The sequence below is a fragment of the Oncorhynchus clarkii genome, chromosome 5, assembly GCF_045791955.1.
Source record: "Oncorhynchus clarkii lewisi isolate Uvic-CL-2024 chromosome 5, UVic_Ocla_1.0, whole genome shotgun sequence".
Classification (NCBI taxonomy): Eukaryota; Metazoa; Chordata; class Actinopteri; order Salmoniformes; family Salmonidae; genus Oncorhynchus; species Oncorhynchus clarkii.
This window is the reverse complement of record NC_092151.1, coordinates 64,382,289-64,399,343: the sequence shown is the minus strand read 5'-3', so window position 1 is coordinate 64,399,343 and position 17,055 is coordinate 64,382,289. Positions and strand designations below refer to the sequence as shown.

Sequence of the window (17,055 nt, the reverse complement as noted above, 5' to 3'; positions counted from 1 at the left end):
CATCCAACCTTTTTGTGAGATTATGATAACAACTGTATGATTTCCATATCTAAAACAAATAAATGTATGTAAATTATACATAATATACAAATTTACCTCAAACCTGTGGTGGAAATGACAAGGTGTGGTGGAAATGACATCTGTGTAAAAAAAAAAAAAAAAACATGGAAACAAAGTGAACTGGCTAGAATTCACTGGTGTATTTACACATGTAGTTCTCTGCAAAGTCAATATGCACAATGATCTCCTCTTTCCCTAGATTCTCTTTTAATTCTCTGTTTGGAGTATTGGTGTTGAATGTTGTACACGTGTTTCCCCAACTTCTCTTTCAATCCTTTGGAGAAGTACTCCAGTAGAATATGCAATTTTACTGTCAAATGTACAGTGAACTTCTCCATGTTTCCCTCTTTGTTTTTCTTCTCTCTCTCTTCAGCTTTGTTTTAGGGAGAACTCTGTCTACATGCACTCTTTCTTCAGGTTCTCATAGCACAAAGACTCAATAAGGTTGTCATTGTTGCTGCAGCTGATCACTTTGTGATGCTGTAGTTTGTCCTCCATGAATTGGAGGTTGGCGTGGGTTTTGCAGAGCCATGTGTCCCTATCCTGGACTGTTGGCTTGACAACCCAAAAGGACGTCTTTTGCAGAATTCACAGTAGGACATTTACATTTCTGAATATTCCGTCTTAAAATTCAGATCAAGGTTCTGAATTGTGCCAATCAAGAAGCGCTTCTGCTTTTATTTCTTGTTCCTCGTTAGTGTGTCCTTTTTCCCTGTTTGCTCTACTGTTGACATCCCGTTCATAGAATCTAGTGATTTTCTCTTCTGTGGCAGTAGTTCTGTAATTCTGTTACACTAATTTTTCCTGCAGTATTGAAGACTTGATGGACTGTTTCCATTTGCCCTCATTTCTTTTGCTGAAAATCCAAATTCTCTGTTTGGGGCTTTGACCAGGCCATACTTTCTCAGGATGTTGCATCTGAGCATTTTTGAAGCCACTTGTTTGTCCTTGTCACTGCAAATTGTTTTATACTTTTGTTTTAACTCTGCAATGATGGCATTTTGAAACAATAAAATCCTTCTCAGGTTCTTCGGAGTTCCCTTCATTTGGTGTTTTGTCTTTGTCTTTGGGGAATCTTGTCTCTCCATTTTATTCATCCGTCGATCAGACCTTTTTTTGTATTTCTCAGCTTTCCGTAAAGATTTATCAAGTTTGACATTTGTCATACTAAGATCTCTGTATGCTTTTGAGCGACCTCTTCCAACCTTTTTCCTTCCAGCAAGTATTTGACTTCTCCTTCCTGTTGCAGACGATGAGGAAGGGGTATCAGGGTGTGCATCAGGGGTAGGTAAGTTAGGGGCAGGTATGATGGCCTCATGTTCTGGCTGCAGGTCATCTGGTGACTGAGGTGATGTGTTGCCTGATAGGTAGGTCTCCATTGCAACTGTTCTCTTTAAAGTCTGTCTTCTATTCCGTTGGTTGCATTTCCATTGCCATCTCTTGCTTCTTTGTTTCACTTCTCCCTTCTCTTTTTTCTTCGTATCTCTCCCTGTCTTTTTGCAGATGTTCCTGGTATCGTATAGGATCATTTTTTAAATGTTGTACATATATACACTGCTCAAAAAAATAAAGGGAACACTTAAACAACACAATGTAACTCCAAGTCAATCACACTTCTGTGAAATCAAACTGTCCACTTAGGAAGCAACACTGATTGACAATAAATTTCACATGCTGTTGTGCAAATGGAATAGACAACAGGTGGAAATTATAGGCATTTAGCAAGACACCCCCAATAAAGGAGTGGTTCTGCAGGTGGGGACCACAGACCACTTCTCAGTTCCTATGCTTCCTGGCTGATGTTTTGGTCCCTTTTGAATGCTGGTGGTGCTTTCACTCTAGTGGTAGCATGAGACGGAGTCTACATCCCACACAAGTGGCTCAGGTAGTGCAGCTCATCCAGGATGGCACATCAATGCGAGATGTGGCAAGAAGGTTTGCTGTGTCTGTCAGCGTAGTGTCCAGAGCATGGAGGCGCTACAAGGAGACAGGCCATTACATCAGGAGACGTGGAGGAGGCCGTAGGAGGGCAACAACCCAGCAGCAGGACCGCTACCTCCACCTTTGTGCAAGGAGGAGCACTGCCAGAGCCCTGCAAAATGACCTCCAGCAGGCCACAAATGTGCATGTGTCTGCTCAAACGGTCAGAAACAGACTCCATGAGGGTGGTATGAGGGCCCAACATCCACAGGTGGGGGTTGTGCTTACAGCCCAACACCGTGCAGGACGTTTGGCATTTGCCAGAGAACACCAAGAGTGGCAAATTCGCCACTGGTGCCCTGTGCTCTTCACAGATGAAAGCAGGTTCACACTGAGCACATGTGACAGACGTGACAGTCTGAAGACGCTGTGGAGAACGTTCTGCTGCCTGCAACATCCTCCAGCATGACTGGTTTGGCGGTGGGTCAGTCATGGTGTGGGGTGGCATTTCTTTGGGGGGCCGCACAGCCCTCCATGTGCTCACCAGAGGTAGCCTGACTGCCATTAGGTACCGAGATGAGATCCTCAGACCCCTTGTGAGACCATATGCTGGTGTGGTTGGCCCTGGGTTCCTCCTAATGCAAGACAATGCTAGACCTCATGTGGCTGGAGTGTGTCAGCAGTTCCTGCAAGAGGAAGGCATTTATGCTATGGACTGGCCCGCCCGTTCCCCAGACCTGAATCCAATTGAGCACATCTGGGACATCACGTCTCGCTCCATCCACCAACGCCACGTTGCACCACAGACTGTCCAGGAGTTGGCGGATGCTTTAGTCCAGGTCTGGGAGGAGATCCCTCAGGAGACTATCCGCCACCTCATCAGGAGCATGCCCAGGCGTTGTAGGGAGGTCATACAGGCACGTGGAGGCCACACACACTACTGAGCCTCATTTAGACTTGTTTTAAGGACATTACATCAAAGTTGGATCAGCCTGTAGTGTGGTTTTCCACTTTAATATTGAGTGTGACTCCAAATCCAGACCTCCATGGGTTGATAAATTTGATTTCCATTGATCATTTTTGTGTGATTTTGTTGTCAGCACATTCAACTATGTAAAGAAGTATTTCATAAGAATATTTCATTCATTCAGATCTAGGATGTTTTATTTTAGTGTTCCCTTTATTTCTTTGAGCAGTGTATATATGTCTGTGACTGTAACGGTTCTCTTGTTGTGAAGTAGAGGCGGACCAAAGCGCAGCGTGGTGGTTGTTCATTGTATTTTAATGAAATAAATGACGATACATGAAATAACTAAATGAATACGAAAACAACAAACGGAACGTGAAACCTAATACAGCCTATCTGGTGAACACTACACAAAGACAGGAACAATCACCCACCAACACACAGTGAAACCCAGGCTACCTAAGTATGATTCTCAATCAGAGACAACTAATGACACCTGCCTCTGATTGAGAACCATACTAGGCCGAAAACATAGAACTGCCCCAAAACATAGAAAAACAAACATAGACTGCCCACCCAACTCACGCCCTGACCATACTAAATAAATACAAAAACAAAGGAAATAGAGGTCAGAACGTGACAGTACCCCCCCCCAAAGGTGCGGACTCCGGCCGCAAAACCTTGACCTATAGGGGAGGGTCTGGGTGGGCGTCTGTCCGCGGTGGCGGCTCTGGCGCGGGACGCGGACCCCACTTCGCCATTGTCTCAGTCCGCCTTATTGTCCGCCTCCGTGGCTTACTCACCATGCCCACCCCTCTCAATGACCCCACTGGACAGAGGGGCTGCTTGGGACAGAGGAGCAGCTTCTCGGGACAGAGGGACAGCTGCTCGGGACAGAGGGGCGGCAGCAGCTCGGGACAGAGGGGCGGCAGCTGCTCGGGACCGAGGGGCGGCAGCAGCTCGGGACAGAAGGGCGGCAGCAGCTCGGGACAGAGGGGCAGCTGCTCGGGACAGAGGGGCAGCTGCTCCGGGCGGAGGGGCTCTAGCGGCCCCTGGCTGACTGGCGGCACTGGCGGCCCCTGGCTGACTGGCGGCACTGGCGGCCCCTGGCTGACTGGCGGCACTGGCGGCCCCTGGCTGACTGGCGGCACTGGCGGCCCCTGGCTGACTGGCGGCACTGGCGGCCCCTGGCTGACTGGCGGCACTGGCGGCCCCTGGCTGACGGGCGGCACTGGCGGCCCCTGGCTGACGGGCGGCACTGGCGGCCCCTGGCTGACGGGCGGCATTGGCGGCTCCTGGCAGACGGGCGGCATTGGCGGCTCCTGGCAGACGGGCGGCACTGGCGGCGCTGGGCAGACGGGCGGCACTGGCGGCGCTGGGCAGACGGGCGGCACTGGGCAGACGGGCGGCACTGGCGGCGCTGGGCAGACGGGCGGCGCTGGCGGCGCTGGGCAGACGGGCGGCACTGGCGGCGCTGGGCAGACGGGAAGCTCAGATGGCGCTGGGCAGACGGGAAGCTCAGATGGCGCTGGGCAGACGGGAAGCTCCGATGGCGCCGGACAGGCGGGAGGCTCCGGCAGAGGCGCCGGACAGGCGGGAGGCTCCGGCAGAGGCGCCGGACAGGCGGGAGGCTCCGGCAGAGGCGCCGGACAGACGGGAGACCCCGGCAGAGGCGCCGGACAGGCGGGAGGCTCCGGCAGCGGCGCCGGACAGGCGGGAGGCTCCGGCAGAGGCGCCGGACAGGCGGGAGGCTCCGGCAGAGGCGCCGGACAGGCGGGAGGCTCCGGCAGAGGCGCCGGACAGGCGGGAGGCTCCGGCAGAGGCGCCGGACAGACGGGAGACTCCGGCAGAGGCGCCGGACAGACGGGAGACTCCGGCAGCGCTGGAGAGGAGGAAGGCTCTGGTAGCGCCGGAGAGGCGGGAGACTCCGGCAGCGCTGGAGAGGAGGAAGGCTCTGGACGGATGGGCCGGAGAGACAGCCTGGTACGGGGAGCTGCCACCGGAGGGCTGGGGTGTGGAGGTGGTGACGGATAGACCGGGCCGTGCAGGCGCACTGGAGCTCTTGAGCACCGAGCCTGCCCAACCTTACCCGGTTGAATGGTCCCGGTCGCCCTGCCAGTGCGGCGAGGTGGAATAGCCCGCACTGGGCTATGCAGGCGAACCGGGGACACCGTGCGCAAGGCTGGTGCCATGTAAGCCGGACCAAGGAGACGCACTGGAGACCAGATGCGTAGAGCCGGCTTCATGGCACTTGGCTCGATGCCCACTCTAGCCCGGCCGATACGCGGAGCTGGAAACACCGTGCGCTCCACAGCATAACACGGTGCCTGCCCGGTCTCTCTAGCCCCCCGGTAACCACAGGAAGTTGGCTCAGGTCTCCTACCTGGCGTAGCCATACTCCCTGTTAGCCCCCCCCCAATAAATTTTTGGGGCTGACTCCCGGGCTTCCATCCACGACGCCGCGCTGCCTCCTCATACCAGCGCCTCTCCGCTTTCGCCGCCTCCCGTTCTTCCTTGGGGCGGCGATATTCTCCTGGCTGAGCCCAAGGTCCTTTACCGTCTAATTCGTCCTCCCATGTCCATACCTCCTTGCGCTGCTCCTGCTGCTGCTTTCTCCTTTGCCCATTACCACACCGCTTGGTCCTGTTGTGGTGGGTGATTCTGTAACGGTTCTCTTGTTGTGAAGTAGAGGCGGACCAAAGCGCAGCGTGGTGGTTGTTCATTGTATTTTAATGAAATAAATGACGATACATGAAATAACTAAATGAATACGAAAACAACAAACGGAACGTGAAACCTAATACAGCCTATCTGGTGAACACTACACAAAGACAGGAACAATCACCCACCAACACACAGTGAAACCCAGGCTACCTAAGTATGATTCTCAATCAGAGACAACTAATGACACCTGCCTCTGATTGAGAACCATACTAGGCCGAAAACATAGAACTGCCCCAAAACATAGAAAAACAAACATAGACTGCCCACCCAACTCACGCCCTGACCATACTAAATAAATACAAAAACAAAGGAAATAGAGGTCAGAACGTGACAGTGACCTCTGTGCTGACAAATACTACTTAGTTTTCAACTTGTGCACGCACACCTTGGAGAATTTTCTAGATTCAATTGATTTAAAACATGATTAAATAAGCCTAAAGTTTTTAAAAAGTCAAGTAAAAACAAATAAGATAATGGATTTGTGTCATTTCCACCACTTTCTGTTATTTCCACCACACTTAAGTTTGTGATGGAAATGGTTGTGATGGAAATGACACTTCTACAGTTTCTGGAAATTGACAGACTGCATAGCATGCTTTGGTTAGTATTACAGATAGCATATCGTTTACACTAAATATATAAAATATTTTTACAAATTCAAAAGTTCTACCACATATTAAAGAAAAGAAATGACTGACAATTAAAATATTCTCTACACAATAAATATTTACCTCGATTCAACTTCTGGACATCACATTTGGAGCAACTCTCCACTGCAGCCATGTGCTTCAGTGTCACAATATGTTTCCATGGTAACTAAATTAACATTCTCTTGAAAAAACTTTATTAATAAGGAATGTGTCATCAGTGGTGGAAATAACACCACTCCCAAAGGACAGGTATATTTTGTGTAAAAAAAATATAAAGGGCATACTCACAATAAATATTGATATAGATTGTAATTAATTGACTCTTTCTGTAGTACATAACATTATATAATGTGTAATTATTGTTTTCTCACAGAAAAACATAGTAGAAGCTTAAAAGTCTGGGTATGGGACAAGGGCAAAATAGTGAAATTGAGGTGTAAAATGCATCTGAAAAGTAGCTAAAATACTTGATAGAGAGGTGTTTAAAAATGTATGGGGTGATTCCAGTGTGAACTTAACATACAAATATTTGTATTTGTTTAATTTTTTATAAAATCCCCAAAATTGACCCGAGGACATAGAAGTAAGTGCCTGTGGTTGCAGAATCACACCCTCTTACCCAATATGCTAGTGACATGCCCAATATTCTATGACATGTCCAAAGGCATTTCACCGGCCTCAACTAGTAAGGCACTTACAGGTCTTGATTTGAATGATGATGAGTGATAAAGTTACAGATGCACAAATATCATCCCCCTCCCACCCCAAAATGCTAATCTCCTGTTATTGTAATGGTGAGAGGTTAGCATGTATTGGGGTATGATATTTGTGCGTCTAACTTTCTCACTCATCATTATTCGCGATTCATTCAGGACTATCTGTAATCATGGAAATGTTTAGAAACATATTCTATTCTTATTTACAATAAAAGTGACTCTAAAATGACACAATACATTATTTATCATTCATTTCTATTGGCCACAAAATAATCTGAAACACAACCAAAACAAACAGCAAATGTCACAAGCTTGATGTAATCATTGAGTGCTAGGAATATGGGACCAAATACTAAACTTGTGACCACTTTATTACACACAAGTGAATTTGTCCCAGTACTTTTGGTCCCCTAAAATGGGGGGACTATGCACAAAAAGTGTTGTAATTTCTAAATGGTTCACCCGATATGGATGACAATACCCAAATTAAAGCTGTCAGTCTGCAGTTTAGCCTCATAATAATTGTAGAATTTGAAATCCAAAGTGCTGGAGTACAGAGGCAGAACAACAACAAAATTGTCACTGTCTGAATAATTACGGAGGTCACTGTATACAATGTTGTCCTAAGTCATACTTCCGGGTCCTGTCCCCTATTCTTTTGAATTGGCTTGACGATTATGTCATCAAACTTGTGAAAACAAGGTAATTTACGATATATACAATTATATTCCTGTTTGAGGAATTTACTTCTGCCACTTTTTCCCCATTGTATACCATTCAAAAAGCTTACAAAAGTTAAAAAACTACAAGGCTATTTCCTGGAAAATGACACTTCACTTTAATATATACATCTGATGTGCCCTGCAACAGGGTCGGCTGTGGCTCAATAATTTTAATTTGAGTCCACAATCCTTTCCTCGTGTCCTTTCCTCGTGTCCTTTCCTCTATGAGCGCTGATCTGGCAGAATATACCAGGTGGCAGCAAGATGGTTTATTCAGCCATCTGTATCAGTGACATTAATGGAAAATATTGGAAACACAGCCTATATAGACTTAATAAAATTGCAAAATCTTCCATTAATTTATGTAAAGAATGTATGAACAGTTCTGACTGCTCTGTCTAGCAAAAAGGACACACTTGCTATTTGCAATAGTAGTAGCAGTACTATTACTAGTAGCAACCTGCTAGTTGCATGTCTAAGTTAACATGGATGCATGAATGGTCCATGTAGACTGTATAAGTGCAAGGCGGTGACAGTGGATGTGATTGTACTGCTACAGTGGGTCACTCAGTCTCTAACTTCCTATTGTGCTGTTTGCAGCCTGGCAGAAGGGGAGTGCTGTTGCATCTGCCTTAATCTCTGTGCAAAGCGATAAGCACATTTGTGTGAGAGAGACTGTGTGCTCATGTATGTAGCCCATTGAGAAGAGTTGGGAGAAGTGTATGTGTGTGTGTGTGTGTTTGCAGGAAGGGGGAGCAGCGCTTAAATCCCATCTGGCAGTGCTACATCCCCCTACTCTTCATCCTAGCCTGCGAAGAGAGGTTGGACAGACTGGAAGGGCTTGTACTACAAAAATAAAAACAGACAGATTATTTGAATATTTTTGTCACAGATAAATAGCTAAGCCTATTTTGATGCGCTCCCCATTCCCCAATACAATGCCCTGTCACCTGGTCACCCACCAGCAGTATATGTATAGCAAGCATCTGGTAGACTAGTCCTCTGAAACCTGATCCAACACTCATTCTGTTCTTTCTTTACAGCATGCCAAAGCTGAATCACAGAGATTAAAGGGAAACTAGTGAATAGAGTGGACTTAACCTTAAATGTACAGAGAGCTGTGCTACACCAAATGGGGTTAACATCCTAGAAATTAAGTCAGACATGGAAGTCAAATTTTATCAATTCATTATTTTATTTTCAGAGATGTTTTTTTTTTGGGGGGGGGGGTGAGGAAAACATTTTAAACTAAATATAACAAAGTTGTAAATAATAAACAATGCATAACTGGATACAATAACATACCAACCCCCATCATCCACTTGGATCCTAACCCTCAGCAAAAAAATAAACAATCTGCAAACAATGTAATATAGTAAACACATTTGAATAAAAAATACATTTCTATAACTTAGTTTCTTTAAACAAAAGCTCTGAATGTGTGTCTGGAACTCCTCACACTCGAAGTAGAGTCCATCATCTGCTACACACACTCCTCTCTCAGGCCACCCAGACACACACAAATCTGCTGTATTGCTTGTATTCTCCATACAATCGTCCATAGAGAGTAAACACGCTTAAGCTGTCCCAAACCAAACTATTAGCAGCTTGAACAAGAGCATATCCTGGCTGATTCAGGGCGCACAACTTTTGTTCCCTAACTTTATGTGGTGATGGACAATAAACCCAAGTACTATGGGTGATGAAGGACTTTCTTTGGTTCTGATGAACATAAGAGGTATGCTTTGTTCAAGACAGAACATTTACTGTTAAAATTTGATTGCTGTGTACAAGTAATCCTGACTCCCCCAAAACCCAACCCAAACAAAGGACCTCCACTATCTTGTGGTGGACCCTGTATGCCAGGGAAGTTGGGCATTCGGTCGACTTTCACACAGTCGGTCAGAAATTGTGGAATCTTAAGTCTGTCTGAAATAGTGGCAACAGTAGGAAGTCAGTGAAAAGGGCTAGTTGGAGCTGAAAAGGGAGCCTGCTGGAAATAAACCTAGTGAATAATAAATTAGAGCACATCTTATTCCATAGCTCTACTAGTGTTATAATGAAGTGTTATTACCCCTAACATGAAGCAAAAGAGCAACCAATCAAACATGCAACATGACACCAGCAAAGAGTACTGTACATCACTGGATCCATTCCACTGTACAGCGTAAAATAACATGTATGACTGTTACATTTCCCCTCAAACTAAGCAGCATTAATGTATACAATGGATGTGGAGGGTTTGACCCTTTTCAATCCATTTATCCTCATCTTTAGCAGCAAGTTCAGTTAATACTCCATCCACCCAACCAGCTTAATCTCAACTGACCTGACCCAATTTACTATGCGAATGGCCATTACCAGCATAAGCCTAGTAATTTACAATGATTTTGTGTTTTTAGAGGGATGAAATAACTCAAGTGAAATTGAATATGTACAACTCTAAATCACTTACAAAGATTTTAAAAATCCATTGGAAAACATCCCATATAGAAACCCAGTAAGATGTGAATTGAGTTCTGTGTGAGTAAAGGCCAACTAATGCCTCCTTAACTCAGAGAACATGGCAGGACTTAGTTTGTGTTCTAAAGGTAAACTCACATGTCCATAACATCAATTGTAGTACAACTACTGTAGAATATGAATCAGGGAGTGAAACATGAGAGTGGTTGCAGAGTTAGAAATCAATCACGTCTTAGAGGGATGTTAGCGACTTAATGATGCTTTTGAAACAATTAATTTGGCAGAGAGATTTTGGACTTTAGCCAAAGCAATATTCAGCAACTTTTTAAAAATGACTTATGCTCTAATCACTTTTTAGATTAGAATTAAACCATGCTTAATAATTAATAATAACGTAAGATTTGTCTATGAAAGAAATTATTCATAGACACGGACTATTAATCTGACAGCTTAATTGTAAATGAGACAGAGGAGGAGAGGATGAGACAGGAGGAGAGAAAGAAGAGGAGAGCAAAGAAAAAAGATTCCACAAGAAACATTAGCAACAAAACTGCTTTCAAATAGGACAGTTATACTCATACGTCAACACCACAGGATTTGTAAAGTAGTGGCTCAGTGTCATCGTTGTGTTAGAAAAGAGAAATACACACATTCCCCATTCAAATTAAATACCAAAATGTCAGTGCTCAAAACAGACTTTCATTACTCAAGGATTTGCCCATGTTAGGGTTGTTAGTTCAAATTGAATCATGTGTAAACGTCTCAGAAGATGATATACAGTACATGTGTTTAGAACACCTAACCTGTTTGAGGTTGTTTTTGCCTGGGGTAATAGAGAGGGGCTTTAGACAGGCAGAAATAAAACAGGCAGAAGGTAGAGAGCCCTCCATGCCTGGGGTAATAGAGGGGCTTTAGACAGGCAGAAATAAAACAGGCAGAAGGTAGAGAGCCCTCCATGCCTGGGGTAATAGAGAGGGGCTTTAGACAGGCAGAAATAAAACAGGCAGAAGGTAGAGAGCCCTCCATGCCTGGGGTAATAGAGAGGGGCTTTAGACAGATAGAAATAAAACAGGCAGAAGGTAGAGTCCTCCATGCCTGGGTGCATTCTTGCACTGTCCAAGGGGCGGGAGGTGGAATAGATTCTCTGACCAGGATTAATGACAGGTGACAGAGACAGAAAAATAGGAAAACAACTAAGACAGGGCTGCCGAACATCCAGACAAAGTCGCCCCAAAAGGTGAAGGATCATTCATTCTGAGAGCCAAGCCATCCACTCCTCCTGACCCACTTAGACCCAGGGGAACAGAGGAGACCCAGGGGAACAGAGGAGAGCCAGAGGAGGGTTGGAGCCTGGAGGCGGTGTGGGGGTGTTCAGGCGTGCTGTGCGGCCAGCTCCTGGCCAATGAAGCGGCGCAGGCGCTCCAGATACTGGCTGTACAGTTCGATGTCGTTGTGTCCCGCCCCCTCCACCCAAAGTGGCTCCACGGCCTTGGGACAGCGCTCGAACAGAGCCAGACCGTGGGAGAAGTCAATCACCTCGTCCTCAGTCCCGTGGATGATCAGCACCGGTGACGTGATCTTAGACACCTTCTCAATGCTGACAGAGACACAATGGGCAAAGGAGTTAGTGACTGGGGATAAGGGAAGCAAAGGTAGTCCCTAGACGGCAATGTACGGTAGGAATTATGTAACATTGTTATAACTAATGGGCAAGTATGTTCTTAAAGGGTAACCGTGGATAGAAAGCATTGTACAGTCTGTTCTAGCATGGCCAGTTAGTTCAAAATGCCCTGCAGCCTTGAGCACTGAGCAGCAACTGTTCTCTAACAGGTAGAGGGACAAACAGGACAGGAAGGGGAGAATAATGAGAACACAATCCTGCTGCATGTAAATGCCTCTCAGATCAGCTCCATCTGCTAGTTCAGATGGAAGAGAGTCCTCCATCCCCCACATAACAGCAAATGCAGATCTGAACCAAGCTAGTATCACTTCACTTGGAGTCCACTCTGACTAGATGGAGTATTGAGTATAGGAGCTGAGTGTTGTGTGGGCTGGGGAGTGCCAACTGGGCAACAGGCGCGGGAGAATTCAGGAGCGTGGAGGAGAACACCGGAGGCTTTCACCACAGATAAGAGGCATCCCCAGCTCCCTCTCCACCACCTACTCTACTCCCACACTGCACTGCCTGGTACTGGAACTGGACTGTAATGGAATCCTATTCAGTGAACCAGCATGTGATCTTAATGGTTCAGATACCACACAACCACATTTGACATAATAACGGGCGATGATACAACAAATGACTGGAGGAGTCAGTGTTTCTGACACCTGCTTATGATCTGATGCAGAGTGAGAGATGACTTCGTTATTTACTAAGGCTGATTCCCCAGGGAGGGAGGGAGGACGGAGAGAGGCTGAATAATAAAATACATGGAAGCTATGAAAGAGATTGCAGCTCTTCTTTTAGTTGGACAGAAATATTTTTTCACTGACATTTCTAGTTCTATAATGATCTGCTAATCTTGACAAGTCTGCAATAATGTGAAGATGGAGATAAGAGGAAGGTGTGGTAGATGACTCACTTGGGAAAAGCATCAAAGCAGTATGTCTTCTTGGTGTCTGGGAAGGCCACCCGCATGCCAGAGGTGAGGGGGGAGTGGAGCACCACAGCAGCACACTCATACCGTGATGCCAGGTCAACCGTGGGAACGGTGCCAATGCTTTGCCCATACAGGATTATGTTCTCTGGGCTGATGCCATATCTGATCACAACCAGGAAGAGAGTGGAATAAAATACAATAATGTCAAGGAAAAGCTTGTAGTGGCAAACAATTTGAACCTAAATCACTCCTATGAAACCTAAACTGTGATAAAAATATATATTATCATTCCATATTATCACATTGATTCAGGAGTTGACAGGTAACAAATGTCTGTGAACATGGCACGCCTAATACAAAAACCAGCTGTAGCTCCATAACTCTAACATCCATCCAAGGGCAGCCGTTGATAGCACAGCATCCCATCAATCTAATGACAGTCCATTAGCTTATTGTGTGAAATTACTCCACCCACACCACCCCTCCTCCCCTCTCTGTAAGGTCTCCCACACTGACTGCGAAGTGGCGGTGCCGTATGTACCGTGTGCGCAGGGCCTGCCAGGCGGCTTCAATGTCAGCGTAGAGGTTCTTCTCGGAAGGCTTGCCAGTGCTGACACCGTAGCCGGAGTAGTCGTAGGAGAAGATGTTGCAGTTGATGCGTGTGCCCAGGCCGATATAGAAGCTGCTCATCTGGCCCAAGTCCACCGCGTTACCATGGGAGAACAGCACTGTAAACCTGGTGAGAGGCCACAGAGCAACGACTAGGTTAAAAAGATGGACGCTACCATAGCTGCGGGGAAGATGTTTTGAGTTGGGGGTGCAACCAAAAGTCCAAGCCAATGAAAAGAGGGGAGACAAAGATTGAACAATATTAGGATGAAATATAAATAAGCTACAGTACAGGCTACTTAATAAACTATCGAGTGGCACCGACTCACCCAATAATGAAGATAGGCTACTCACCGGTGATGGCTAATGCTCCTATGCCTAAGATGTAGAGTTGTTGCGAAAACATTTGGTAGTTTCTATAGACAGATTAGTCTACTATTTTCAGCAGCAGGCATTTGCTTTATAAACTTTGTTTTTCCCACGATTGTATTTAGAAATGTGCAAAAGGCAGATTATAGCTGTTCACAACCACAAAAATAGAATCCATAGAATGGAGGTTCGGATTCAAGTCATGACTGGCAACCATTGTGAGTGTACCCATGAGTTTACCAGTCAAATTGCCAGGGTTAGAGATTCCAAAGCCATTCTATAGATTATATTTCTATGGCTGCATAGCAACAAGTACTAGGCGCTGTCTGCCCAAATTGCATCTCTCTGGTGTTTTGAATGATTTTGTTGATGTCTGTAGGCTACAGACAGGAGTAATTACACTATATAATTTTGGCAAATGTATTTCAAATTTATCAGAGGGCGCTGCAGCACCACCAACACCCCTATTTCCTGCGGCTATGGACTCTACCTGGTATTTTACCTATCCTAACCTGCATTGTGTGAACAGCAGATTTCCATTGAAACCTCAGGAATGACCTCTTTGCATGGGACATGAATATGCTGTATAAGGTAAATTGGTTATGGCCACAGACTCAAGAGAGGACTAGTTCACTAAGTTTGAATCAGGTATTTTTGCTTGTCCTGTACTACACGATTAACAGGGTTGCTATACCCTAGGCATCATCCATGTGCTTTATATTCATGAATGTGAACTGTGCTCCCTAAAGCAACTGGATACTCTCGATTCTTTAAATAGACTGGGCCTCTCCCATACAGTAAGTTATATCTTTGCTCTTGGGTGTTTTGCTCAAAATGTGACCCTGAACAAGGAATACATATTACATTGCATGCGTGACACTGATATTACTCAAGTGTAACAAGACCCAGTCCATGTCTTCGAAAAGCAATTTAGTTGATTACTGAACACAACAACAAGAGAAACAATTTTGCTACCTGAAGACATACTGAGGTATAAACTCAGCCAACCAGACTATCAAAGACAAATTGACAAATCTGACAGAACCACAGGCAAACATTTTAGCATAAATTGGGGTAAGAATAAGTAGAATGGTATTTGTAGGTCAAAAGAGATGGCCTAAACAAATTAATGCCAGAAGCAGGAAGATAACAGATTTGAGATAGCCACACACAATGAGGATGCCAGTACAGGAAGAAAGGAAATAGGACACAAGGGAGTGGAAAAATAATGGCTTTACAAAACGAAGACGAGAGAAAAAGGGGCGAGTTCAGATGAAGTGAGACATATGGTCAGACAAAAGGACCTAAATGAGCAAAGGTACACGCACGTGCACACACACTGTTCTGCGCAACTAACCTGGCGGTGGGCGCACAGCGGATGTACATGCAGCCCACTCGATTGCCACGGCTGGAGCGGGTGAAGAACACCTCTGTAGCATCCAGCTCTCTCTGGGAGTACTGAAACTCAGCTCGCTCTGTCAGGTGGAGCTTCCATTTTCCCTCTGCAGGACCAGTGCTGCCTGAACCCCCTACAGCTGTTCCAGGTACCCCTCCCCTGGATCTCAGCCCCGCTGACCCTGCTGTCCCTGGGGCCGCAGACCCATCGAGGTCCGGCAAGAGGGAATATGTAGGCTCAGGAGGCAGGAAGGCAAGCTTGGCGGCAATACGGCTCGGACAGGGAGGGCAGCAGAACAGGCAGCATAGCTCACTGACAGATAGGCCATTCATTTTCTACTGTGGGGGCAAAGACGACATTGTATGTTGATCTGATTTCAAAACAAAGGAGTACAAAAAAATGTGACATGCAAAGTTGTATTTACAATTACACTACTGTTAAAATTGTTCAGAAATACTTTAAGTAGTTATCGTCAACTCAAACTAACAATAAAACACATTTTATGTTAAAGAATAAAAAAAAGTTATGCCTACCTGTGAGAGGATACTATTTGCAAAAATATTAAGCTATAACACAGGCAAAAATCAACAATTGATCCAAAGCCAACCCCTACATGAAAGTTTTCCTGTCAGCAAAAATCTGAAATTAAGACGGTCGTCTGAAAATGTTATTTTGAAAGTAGAATAAGGTGATTTTGTAGTATGGCTGAAGTCCACATGAAATCCATATTCCAAGTATTGGCTGTTATTATTGAGGTGTTTTCAGGTGTTCGAGTAAGGTTAACTTCAGCCAACACTGGGTATGGCTACTTTTCCTGTTAGCAAATGACTAGCTAGCTAACTAATGAGCAACTGTGAATCTGGATAGCTGAAGCCCCCACTCTGTTTACATCTCATATCGAATAGCCTAACAGTAGCTTTACATCTCATTGCGCATAGGCCTAACGGTTTGTTGAGAAGTATTCCACTATAGTTAGCTGGAGCTGGCATCAACAATATTGACCTTCTACTGCTAACGTTAGTACAGCCAAATGATTCAAAGCGTAAAGTCGTGCCTGCAAAGGAATAAGTAAACACATCCCGGCAATGCTAATGACGACACACAAAAACAATATTATTTTTAACCACAGAAACCAAATCAAAGCTTAATTTTCAACACCTTTTGTATGGCTAAGTAGCCAGCTAACGTTAGCTAAATTAGGTCACAGAAATGTATTAGCTAAGCAGCTAGCATTGGGTAGCTAGCAAACTAGCTAGCTAGTTAAGTTATTCAGATCTGAAAACACAAATTTTAGGAGGACAGTCATTTGTGGACACCGACGCAAATATATAGCCTGGGAACAAAAAAAAAAAACAAGCGTCACGAATATCCGTTTTGATAATCAAATCGGTTTTTAGTGGTTGAAATTATTAGCAGCTACTGTCATTTATTAATCCATTGGATGTGCAGTGTTCTTTCATCTCCGGAAATGACAGGTACAGGACGTGACGGAGAGGGCAGCTTCCAATGATAAACAGGGGGAACTTCGTAATGTTATCAAACAGATTACAATGTACAGTATAATTTCTGGAGTTTTACTACTTCTCTGGAAAATAGTTGTCAGCATATTTTCACTATCTGTTGTTGTTGCATGGACCTCTTCCAGCACATAGAAGTTAGAAGCTATGTCTCATAGGCGATATATGTATAGTAAATGCAACTCAACACACATAAAACAGATGAAAGGCAAGATATACAATCACCGTTAATGGTTGAGTGTTCCATCTCCAAAACCGAAGTCACAGCTATGGGGTAAATGACAGGAGTGGCAAGAACTGAAGTCACCAGACCAGGCTTTGGTCTCAGCCCGGAGTCTTTTG

At 45.3% G+C, this 17,055-nt stretch overlaps 2 protein-coding genes across 6 annotated transcripts in view; both read right to left on the bottom strand.

Moving 5' to 3' along the window:
• Positions 1-3,139: 3,139 nt before the first annotated feature.
• Positions 3,140-17,055, bottom strand: part of LOC139409213 (AN1-type zinc finger protein 5-like) — a 35,888-nt gene continuing 21,972 nt past the window's right edge. The window contains exon 7 of the transcript XR_011634380.1: positions 3,140-3,187. The gene's annotated coding sequence lies outside the window, so the exon portion shown is untranslated. The remainder of the gene's footprint in view (positions 3,188-17,055) is intronic.
• Positions 8,936-17,005, bottom strand: LOC139409214 (abhydrolase domain containing 17A, depalmitoylase b). 5 transcript variants are annotated; one of them, XR_011634382.1, is made up of 6 exons: positions 15,730-16,662; positions 15,158-15,531; positions 13,364-13,558; positions 12,805-12,984; positions 11,251-11,819; positions 8,936-11,181 (listed from the first exon to the last, which is right to left on the bottom strand). XR_011634382.1 is itself a non-coding variant. In XM_071154057.1 (5 exons), exons 2-5 carry the CDS (start codon positions 15,526-15,528, stop codon positions 11,594-11,596), a joined length of 972 nt encoding a protein of 323 aa, XP_071010158.1. In that variant the 5' UTR covers positions 15,529-15,531; positions 16,939-17,005; the 3' UTR covers positions 8,936-11,593. The 5 variants fall into 5 exon arrangements, 3 of the variants coding, with proteins under 3 accessions (XP_071010158.1, XP_071010157.1, XP_071010156.1); XR_011634381.1 differs by having other exon boundaries at positions 15,158-15,534; positions 15,730-16,661; XM_071154057.1 differs by lacking the exon at positions 15,730-16,662 and adding an exon at positions 16,939-17,005 and having other exon boundaries at positions 8,936-11,819.

Bases quoted from the DNA above. Each gene is read 5' to 3' on its own strand.
- LOC139409214 (XM_071154057.1), bottom strand. From the start codon at position 15,528: ATGAATGGCCTATCTGTCAGTGAGCTATGCTGCCTGTTCTGCTGCCCT. The intron at 13,559-15,157 runs GTTAGTTGCGCA...GCCTCTCACCAG, and splicing joins CGCTGTGCGCCCACCGCCAG to GTTTACAGTGCTGTTCTCCC. The intron at 11,820-12,804 runs GTGAGTCATCTA...TGTCTCTGTCAG, and splicing joins TGCTTTGATGCTTTTCCCAA to CATTGAGAAGGTGTCTAAGA.